The sequence below is a fragment of the Struthio camelus genome, chromosome 4, assembly GCF_040807025.1.
Source record: "Struthio camelus isolate bStrCam1 chromosome 4, bStrCam1.hap1, whole genome shotgun sequence".
Taxonomy (NCBI): domain Eukaryota; kingdom Metazoa; phylum Chordata; class Aves; order Struthioniformes; family Struthionidae; genus Struthio; species Struthio camelus.
Genome location: NC_090945.1, coordinates 80,852,930 through 80,863,214, shown reverse-complemented (window position 1 = coordinate 80,863,214; position 10,285 = coordinate 80,852,930). Strand labels below are relative to the sequence as shown.

Below are 10,285 nucleotides of genomic sequence, written 5' to 3'. Positions count from 1 at the left end.
GCTTTTGAATAACGCTGAGATCTTCTCCCCTTTCAGGCCCACGCGAAGGGAAAAAGCGCAGGGCAGCTCGGCGAGGTGGGCTCGGGTCGAGCCTCCCCTTCCCGGGCATCTCCCGTCCTGCCCAGTTTTGCCGTCGAGACGCGGCGTTGGGCCAGCCGGGAAAGAGTTTATTTCGGAGCTGCTTTGCCCACCCTGAATTTGCCAGCGTAGCCCTTGGCCGCAGGGCTTTCGCGGTTAGCAGGCCTGCGTCGGGCAGGAAATTATTTTAACCCGAGCCGGAGCGGGGAAAAACCTGGGTGATGGCAGGCATGGAAAATGGGGTGAAAAAAACGGGAAAAGAAATTGCTGTTAAAGAGATGCGAAATCGTTTTCCTGTTCTTCTGCGGGCTCCGCGCGGCGGGGGGGGGGGGTTTCTCGCTGCCCCGGCGGCAGCCCGGCCTCCGGCGAGCGCAGGGACGGGGGAAAAAATCGAAATCCCTCGCTCCGCCGGTGGCCGTCGGCCCCCCGGGAAGACGGAAGGGCCTAAGGCAGGACCACGAGCGCGGGAGGCGAATGAACCGTGCTTGGCAGCGTGTAAAGGAAATTACACCGAACAGCACCTTTCCCCCCCCCCCGGCCCCAACATGGAAATATTGAAGGCTGGTGACAACAGTTGACTTCTTCTCCGCTGTGATTTCACGTTATGCGTTTCACTGTTCAAACTGCCAAGCCGAAGCGGCTCAAATCTCTCAATACCCTCCAAAAGCAGCCACTCGGGCATGTCATCTATGACTTAAATATTTCAGCGTATAAAACATTCAGTATCGAAGCTCACGAAGCAGCGCCCGGGCACGAGGCGATGAGCTGTAGCCGAATTTCCTTACTTTTGTGGTTTGTCGCCCGCTGAATTCGTCTGAGGTTTCTCGCTGCTGTGTTCAAAGCTCTCCGTAACTGTGCAGCGCCTGCCGTAGCTGCGTTACGGAGCGTCCTTTCGCGCTCGGCGTTTTCCAGGCCCGGAAAAAAACGTCTCCCGTCAACGATTACCAGGCTGCTCATCGCTCTGTGCTTACGAATGCCGGCTGCGCTCGAGCATTTCACCGCGCTCTGCTCTGCTGACCGCCTTCGCCTCTGAAAACGCAGCTTCTCCTTTTGAATGAATTCGGGTTTTAACAGAGGAGAAAACAGCGCAGCTTCATTAGCTTATTTTTCCTTTGTTTGCCTAACGCCGAGCCCCCAAATTAGCTTGTTGCTTCTCAGTTGACTACGTTAAAAAAAAGCACAAACAGGCAGCGAAACACGGAGCAACCGCGCTGGGAAACGGACGCTGAATGAGTTGTCATCGTCCTCTTCCGAAGCGTGACTGAAAGCGTCCCAAAGCTGGAAAGCTGGTGCCTTCATCGGCCCGAAGGACGTCAGACCTCGGAGCCCCGCGGCGAGGGCGAAGCGAGCATCGCCGCCGCCTCGGCGCGGGGGAAACATCTGCGCCGAGACGGGAAACCTCCTGGGTAAGTCGTGCTTTCAGGCGGGCGGCTGAACGCGGCGGGAGCCGCTGGGGCGGCAGCGGGGAGCCCCGGCCCCGGCGTTTCGGGGGGCTGGAGGTGAACGGGGGAAGCGGCCAGAGAACCGGGGATTTGAGGGATTTCCCCGCCGCCGGCACGTCCAAAATGGTGCGAATCTGCTTTCCAGGTGGGAGCGTCGCGGCGCTGCCGCCGGCGTGACGGGAGGGACCGGGTGACGGAGGAAAGGGGCAGCTGGCGGGATCGCGCCAGATCCCTCGGGAAAAGCCTCGGCCGGCGCCTTCGTCAAGGCCACCTGGGCCTCTGGTGACACCAGAGCGGTCCCCAGCTCAGCATCCCCGTCCCCGCGCGCCGCCATGCCACGGCACTGGCTCTGCCTCTACCTCTGCCTGCAGGTCCCAGGTAAGATCCCGCGGGAACGCTGCCCCGCAGCCTGGGCGCCGGCAGCAGCTAACGCCTTCCCGGCCCCCCCCGGCCATCACCAATATCCCGTGGGATGTGGCACACGGCATCTGGATTATTTAGGCTAAAAACCCATGTGGCATAGTATACATCGCCGGACGCTATTTCCTACCGGCCGGATAATTCACAGACCGGCGTATAACAGCGTAGACACCGAGCAGCGCGCTCGGTGTGGGCGCTGTGGGGAGCTGCCGACGGCCGCGTGCCCTGCTCCCAAGGGCACATTCTGCAACCAGCTAAGCTAGCGCCTCTCTCCGCTGCCTGCGTAACGCGGCGCAGGTGGTAAACCTGCAGCTAGATCCGCTCCCGACTGCATCCCAGGGCTGAACGCTTCCAAAGGGCCGGAGCAAAAACCAGCGTGTTGTAAAGACACGCTGCCTTCTGCTTATCGCGGGTGGACCGCCGACGGCGGGGGCTGAGGCTGTGTGACTAACGTCAGAGCGAAGCTGCAGAATGGCTCTTCACGGGGTGTCCCCCCCCCCCCAACAGGACAACTTTCAACCTCATCAAGTCTTAGAGAGAAAGCGCTGGGAGCTTGAAGCACCCATCAAACGTATATATTGGGATGGCGACTCAAGTTGTCGCCCCCAGATTTCCCGGGCCAGGGGAAACCCAACCTCTTCCCGCGGCCCCCGGGGGACTGAGCCCGTCGGAGCGGCCTGCCGCTGCCGACGGACCCAGGGCGGCCCCCCCCCCCCACCTCCTCCCCGAGGGACTTTCCCAACTCTGCAGGTTGAGATGGTTCCTGAGGGTTGGTGGTGATGACTCGGCCGTGGAGCAAGGCGGGCGGGTTGGACGGCGGACAGCCCCAGGCGCTTCCTTCGCAGGGAGAGGGACGCGGCGGGGTTGTCCCCCGCCAGCCTGCTGGTCCTCTGCGCTCCAGTCCCCTTTTCAGCTCTGTTTTAACCCTCTCCCAGCTCAACCCGCTGGAGTTTGACCCTTGACTTGGACCTGAGCTGAGCGTTTTCTGCTGTTCCTTCTCGTCCTTTCTGCTGATCTGCTGATCTCCTCAATGGCTAAAAGGAAAGGGTTTCTTGGGGCTGTGGTTTCCCGTGGGATCCCGGCACAGCCAGGCCTCGGGGCGCTAGCCAGGACCTCTGACGGCAGCATGCCCCAAGTCCGAACAGATATCGCCCCACGGAGGCGTTTCCCACAGCAAAGTTTTGAAGGATGGCACTTCCAACCAGGAAGAAGACATATTTTAAAGGAATGTGGACATTTTAAAGCGAAGAAGTGAAAAATGTGTTAGGTTCAGCTTCGTGCAAGACTTTAAAACGCGCCTGGGAAACAGGCGGGGGAAGAGAGAGCCTCTTTATCTCCCGAGCGGCTTTTTTCTGTTGGTCTCAGAGTATTCACAGCCTTGGAGGATTGTTTTCTGGAAAAAAAGAAAACAAAAAAAGGACTGGAGGTGCCCTGTTATCCTTTTGCAAGGACATGTTAGCTCTCTCCTCTCTCACACAGACACCGTTCATGTGTCTGCCAAGGCAGAGAACAACAAAGATAATTTCCACAAAAGCTGCAAAGCCCAAACACGGTGAGGCCAAACTGGAGCTTTCAAACCCAACAGCTACCCCCGACCCCCTCCCCTTCCCCCAGAGCGTGAAATCAGTGTAAAAAGAATGGCATTGCAAAACTGATAGAAAATAAAAATGGCTCGTTTTGAAATGATCTTCCTACTAATTTTCCTCTCCTGCTTTCCAAATTTTTCCTGCACCTCTGAGGACCAGCAATGCTTTCGCGTGAGAGGGGGGGCCCACGCAGTCGCGTGATGCCGCAGCTCCAAGGGCCGCAGGCTCCGGACAGACTTGTAGCAACATCACCGGAGACGGCACCACACACAGGCAGCGAAGCCTGCTGCCCTGTTAGTTCTCCAGCCACAGAAAAAAAAAAAAAAGGCATCAAAAAAGTTGGATCAGATGGGCACTTTGGAGAAATACCCTCAGGGGAAACCTGCCCTGATGCATTAACACTGCCCAAAATGCCCGTTACTCGTCCCAGCTGAGGGTCCCAGCTGAGGGTCCTCTTCCCAGGGACATTGAATTAAGCAGTTTTAAAGCACCAGCTATGTGCTATTACACACGTGTAACAGCAGAGGTGGGTTCGGCACCTGCTGGTTTCCCCCTCTACGCCGCACGCCTCTGCGGTCGCGTTTGGCACAGCTGGTCTTTCTCTGCCTTTGAGATCCAATCTCAAGTTTATCTTCAGCCCGCATGGTGCTTCTCTCAGAAAAATATCTTGCAAATAAGCTGAGAGGCTCAAAAAGATCTGCTAAAAGAGAAGCGAAGCCTTTCTGGAAAATGGGAAAGAAACAGGAGAGTAGGAGCAACCTCCACTGGAGACAATGTCAGAGCCCCTTCCCTAAACATGCAGACCAGCAAACACCCTAGGAAACATCCCTCTATCCCTCTCTGCCACTTAATTTCCTCCTAGATGAGTATTTGTGAGACAACCAATACCCGTGTTTTGGCCAAAAAAAGGCTGGGGACCCAAAAAGGCCTTCAGTGAAATATTGACTGGGTTTCCTGCTTCCGTTTCTCACCAATGTGACCCCTGATCTGTGATTACTGACGTTATCAACCTCAAAAGGAAAATATGTGGTTACCATGTAAGAAAAATAATGGCCAAAGCATAACTATGTATTTCTGTCTTTTTTGCAGGTTTCTGTAGAAGTATACTTCTGTCTCAGACTCCAGGACATATTTTAGCCCAAACTAACAACAAAACAGAAATCTTCTGTCGCGTGAAAAAAGACCACTCTGGGGTGTACTGGTACCGGTGGAACGAGGAGAGGCAACATTTCCAGTTCTTGGTATTTTTAAACCCGCTGGGCAAAACCACATATGGCACAAACATTGGCAGGGAGAAGTTTAGCGTCCATGGAGGGAGTTCTCAAAACTCCTACAACCTGCAGATCCACCACCTCCAAGCTTCAGACAATGGCACGTATTACTGCACCGTCTCCGAGTCCTCGGAGCTCATCCTCGGCAGTGGGACAAGGCTCGGTGTGGGTAAGCATCACCCCGGCTGGTCCCGATCTCGGGGACATGCCAATGGCTTGGTGTGACAAGGTCCCCAAGGAGCCACATGAGTGTTGGTCCTCCCAGCTTTGAGGGTAAGGAGGGCGGGAAAGGTTTGGGCTCTGAGGTTTCCTTGAAGAGATCCGATGAGGCAGAAAATGCACAAATGGCTATACTGTAGGACAGCTTGCATGTGGTAGTCCTTCTGCCACCAGGGGTTGTTCTGGCCATGCTCTGGGCACAGCGTTGGTCCTGTCATGTTAGGACTTCCAAGTGAAGCCAGTCAACTGAAAATATGGGGATACTCTGCATTTTTCTGGTCCCTTGTGATACTTTTGATGAGAGTTTGGGTGCGTGCCCTGTTTAGCTCACAGGTCCTTCCGCATTCTCATTCTTCCTTACTTTTCTCCAAACTATAATAAGGCTTTCAAAACTAGGGGCCTTCACCCCTTGCATTGCTGCTGTGGGGATTGCGGGTTTCTCCCGCCCAGTGGATCTGGCTGCAAGTTTCAAGCCTGCTCAACACATAAATCAGGATTTAATCCTCAAGGCTGTCAGCCCGCCATGTAATCTGAAATCAGGCGTACCGTGTAGGTCCTGTTGCAGAAATGGCCTGCTGGAGACCTTGGGCACAGGAAGAGCTGTTCTTATCAGCCCATTTCCCTTGGCCACAGAGCAGGGGGTTGGAGGTAGAAAAAAATAACGTATTTGAAGTAGGCTTCAACCCGTTCTCTACTGCCTCTGAGGGAGATGAAGAACCTGTTTAGCCAAGCCACAGTCGGCTCTAAAACATCGCTCGTGTCCCAACCTTTCTTTTTGCAAACAGCACCCTGCAACTTGCATTCATTGAAGTGGCTCCGAAATCCCTTTTGGATTCTTGCTGGCTTGAGGCAAAACTAATTTGAGACAAAGGAGTATTGTTTTTATCAGCTATGGATCTATCTATGTCCCAAAAGCAAAGCATTAAAAACACAGCTGAAATTCAATATGATCGAGGGCACTCCAGTTTAAAACTAAATCCCAACAGATGATCTGGGAGAATTCAGACTTCACTGGACATTTTCTTTTTTTCCCTTTAGTACGCAGGATAAAATGAATAGTCATTAACTTCCTCTTTTTAAAATATCTTACTAAGTAAGGGAGAAGTAATCCAGTTAAATTCCAGTTACCTAATGTCGCAGATGAGTTCTGGAACACTGGAGAGCCTCTTCCTTTTAAATTAATGGTGGTTTCCACAGCAATTTCTATCTCAGATAGAAGGAGAAAAAAAGAGTTTTGAATTTCCCAGACTTTTGGGTAACTGGAGTATGAGTAGTCAGATGTACAGATACGTAATTAGTGGGATTTTTTCCTGACCAACTTTAAGAGACATATGAATGTGTTACATTATACTCCATATCGACCATAATAAATCCTGGCCTTGTTTTATCAGCAAAAAATCCAATTCTGAGCAAAGATTACAGTAACCTGAATATGGAAAAGATCCGGAGATACCTCCCAGTGCTATTAAAAACTCCTATTACTTTTTATTTTGTGCAACAAATGCATGGTTAGCAGCACAACAGGCAGTGATGCAAAACCTTCAAATAAATAAATGGGCCGTTTGGAAACTGCTCAGCTACGTTAAGACCAAAGACAGCAGGAGACGAGGGGATTTTTCGGGCATTGTCAGGATCAAGTGTTGGATTTTGCGCTGATGGAAACTTTCTAGTAACTCTCTCTCCTACTCCTATTCAGCAGAGCAATACAAAATCTGATTTGGAAATATCCCAGAACACATTAATCCCATTCTCAGCACAAATCCTGCCAATGCTTGCTACTGGCTGTCAACCAGTGCTAATGAGACTGTGTCTGGCAGTAAATACAGCTCGAGAAAGTTTTCTTTTTCTCTGGCTTAATCTTCTGCCCTTGTTTGCCTAGTATGCCATTGCGTTAATACTTCTAAAGGTCCTTGTTAACTTCTTTGGCTACCAAGGGGTTCAGGTCAAGCTCCTGAAATCCAATCTGTGCAATCACAAATTAACTCACGTTTGTTCTTTTATTCTGGACAGGACTTGAAATCACTGAGAAAGTCGGCAACCTGAACACATGAGCTGACAGCCTGTTTTGGTTCAGGGTCAGTTTGGTGACAACGCTGTAGTTTTAGAGCAGGGTCTGATCTTCCCATTCCACTTATTCCTCTGCTTAATTTCCCGCTTTACTTATTTTTTTTAGGCTGTTTCAGATACACTTTTTAAGGCCAAAGCTTTCAGAAGCTGTTGGGGACTGAGCTGTTAGGAAGTGTGAGGGATCTCCTCCTGGAGACATGCTAGCCAAGCTGGAGGGCAGGTTCCTGGCACCTGCAGAAGACCCTGAGCTTTGCAGGTGTCTCAGGCTGGGTCCCGCACATGGAAAGCCTTGGTTTAGCTCCAGAAGTTCTTGGATAGCGCTATATATAATCTCAACTTTTGGAAACATCAGCTAACGCAGGCAGAAATGCCAGTGTGCAAAGATTCACCTCCTTCAGTGGCGAAGGGGATAGTTTTAAAAGCTAAAATTTCCAGACTTTCTTGCCTGCTGTTTTAAACCTCCGCTGCAGGATTAACAAACTTGTCCCTCTTTATCAACTAGTTGATGTTTTGCCTCTGCCTCCGAAGTCCACTCGAGCACCACCCTCCAAAAAGCCCACGCGGTGTATCACCAAAAGCAGACCTGTCGACAAGAAAGGTACAGCACCATCTTCACTCAAACTGCCTTGCAAGAGGGTTTCATTGCCCTTAGCGTTGCACTGCTTAGGCCAGGGGACTCCTCTGTGAGCCAAGCTCAGCTCGGTCCCTGTTGTGTGCTTGGCTCCTCACTGATCCTTGGGGTTTAGCATGAGTTTGTCTGAGGATAGAGGGCTGTGACAACGGGACCCCATGTGGTTGGGCACCTAGGTCCATCTAGACCCTCAGCTAGGGATGGAGCTGACCTCCCCCTTTAGAAGAGATCCCTGGGGGTATACAGGGGTCCAGACCCTGGCATATGGGGCCAGGAGCCATTTCCATTTAGCTCTGTCTAAGGAATGAGGAACAGCAAGTGCTTGTGTCTCCCCTTCTCTGTGCAGTCCCCACAGCGGCAGCAGCAGGCCTGTGTGTGTCTGGCATCCCTGGCAGGGGATGAGGACTCACAAAAATGTTAACATGGCTCATGGCTAAGTTCCCTGCAATGCCCTTGGGTTTACTATACCCCCAAAGGACACCCCAAGGTGCTGGTGATGTCCAGCAGTCCTGAGTATGTGTGTGGGGCTCAGCCCAGCAAGGCTGGTAGGGGCAGAATCAGTCCCCAGGGTGCTCAGCTCGAAGGGCAGCAAGGCTGGTAGGGGCAGGATCAGTCCCCAGGGTGCTCAGCTCGAAGGGCAGCATCTCATCATGCTGCATCATTTCCTTCCTGTACTCCAGGTGGCTGCAGCGCCTTCGTCTGGGTCCCACTGGCCACGTGCACCCTCACCCTGCTGCTCTGCCTGGCTGCCATCGGCCACCGCTTTCACCGTAAGCCATCAGGCGGGGAGGGGGTTGTCGTTTGGGCGAGTGAGAAGTGGGGCAAGTGTCTCCCCACCCTGCTCCGGAGGGTGTCCCCGCTGACCAGAGCAGTTCAGGCCGTGGGAACGCAACTGCGTGCATCTTCCCAGCAGGATGATGGAGGGTTTCGCAGCCCCCAGGAGAGCCTGGGGCTGGACCCTGGGACTCTGTGGAGCTCCAGGAGTCATGGGCAGAGGGGGACAGGCTGGGACCAAGGTCCTCAGGTGACAGAGCATCTCTTCACAGGGCTGCGGAGGAGGCTGTGGCTTCGCGTCCACAGGCAGTAAGTCCTTCCAGTCCTTCCTGCCACCTCCCACTGGCTGGTGTCAAGAGAAACTGTGGATCCTCTTCGGCATGGCACTGAGCCCTCCCTGGACATGACCCTCAACTCACCACAGGCCACATAGCCAACTCCCCCCGAATCACGACATGCGACTGGCAAGACAAGGACAGCGGAGAGGTCCTCTAGAGACCCCCACCTGCCCTCCCCGGGGTGTCGCTTGCAGCCCAGGAAGGATGTTACGGAGACCGGCCGTGGACGTGCAGTGCAGGACACAGATTTGTTCCTTGTGATGGACCATAACTTTATTCAACATTTTCCTTCCCACAGCAGCTTACAACCAGACTGGGCCAGACCCTGGAAAACACTGAGCATTTCTCAAAAGCTGCAGAGGGCTTTCTGCTGTCAAGGCCACTTGCCTGAGAAGGGGCAAACGCTTTAGCAGGCTCTGCACCATGCAGGACCAGGCTGCTTGTGTGCTCTGTGTGTTGCCGCACACAACACTGTGGAAAAAGGGATTCAGTACCATGGGCTGGGGAGACAGGCTGAGGGCTTCGTGGTCTGTGTTCATCTTATAAATCACTTAGTTCATCTGCTAAAGCGGTTGATAGGACTTTGCTAGCAAACATGCCAATCACTGCAGCAGCCAGCAGACAGCATCGGTGGGTCACAACGCGGCTGGTACAGGCGTGTTTCTTAGAAACGGCAAATAAATCACGTAGGGGTTTAGTTGTGCACGCTGGTCCCCTGTGGCACGGCGCAGCGCCTGGGCACTGCTAGACGGTCACCAAGGGGCTGAGAGCAGGATCCGCTCCTGCACCCTGGGACAAGACGTTGGCTGCGTCTCTACCCCAGCCAGGGTTAAACCAGAACAAGAACTCCAGGTGGACCAGGTCCAAGAGGGAGTCTGTTCCCACCGGAGACTGCAGAGAGTGGGAGAGGGAACCCAGACAGCGCGATACGCCCAAGGCCAACCTTCAGGCAGAGCGGGAAGGGCAACACAAGCGCCGATAGCCAGCGAAGGCGGCCAGGGACCGGCGCTGAGCCAAGCGGCGCAGCTGGCTCCCCCCCCCGCCCCCGGCTAAAATGCCTTCCTCCCCCAGCCGGGCTGGCTTCACCAGGGGTGTGCAAACCCCAAGCAACACGGGGGGCCACCGCCAGGCTCAGCCCGCTCGGGCTCAGCCCCGGGGACGAGGACAGAGCAGGGGGTCCCTCGGGAGACGGTTGCACTCCCGGGGGGGCCGAGACCAGCCTTCCACATGGGACATCTGACTTGGGATGCCCAGTATGCTCACAGGTTTCCCGGTGCTCTATGAAACCCCTTTCCCCAACCCCCCAAATATGCCTCATAATCTAATTTATAGGCTGCTTGAGCTGGGTCTTTACATGGGTAATGCTTCCTCCGTGTGCTTAGCTTTAGCTAGCGTGGCACAAGGACTCGTTCCCCACCAGCTACGTGAATTTTGGGGTTTCCAGGCTCGGCGAACCGCC

The 10,285-nt window shown here is 53.8% G+C and overlaps 1 protein-coding gene across 2 annotated transcripts; it reads left to right on the top strand.

Moving 5' to 3' along the window:
• The first annotated feature begins 656 nt into the window (after positions 1–656).
• Positions 657–9,531, top strand: CD8B (CD8 subunit beta). 2 transcript variants are annotated; one of them, XM_068943722.1, is made up of 7 exons: positions 657–1,484; positions 1,666–1,898; positions 2,876–3,492; positions 4,616–4,966; positions 7,586–7,681; positions 8,395–8,484; positions 8,761–9,531. In XM_068943722.1, exons 3-7 carry the CDS (start codon positions 3,393–3,395, stop codon positions 8,799–8,801), a joined length of 678 nt encoding a protein of 225 aa, XP_068799823.1. In that variant the 5' UTR covers positions 657–1,484; positions 1,666–1,898; positions 2,876–3,392; the 3' UTR covers positions 8,802–9,531. The 2 variants fall into 2 exon arrangements, with proteins under 2 accessions (XP_068799823.1, XP_068799824.1); XM_068943723.1 differs by lacking the exon at positions 2,876–3,492 and having other exon boundaries at positions 809–1,484.
• Positions 9,532–10,285: the final 754 nt, after the last annotated feature.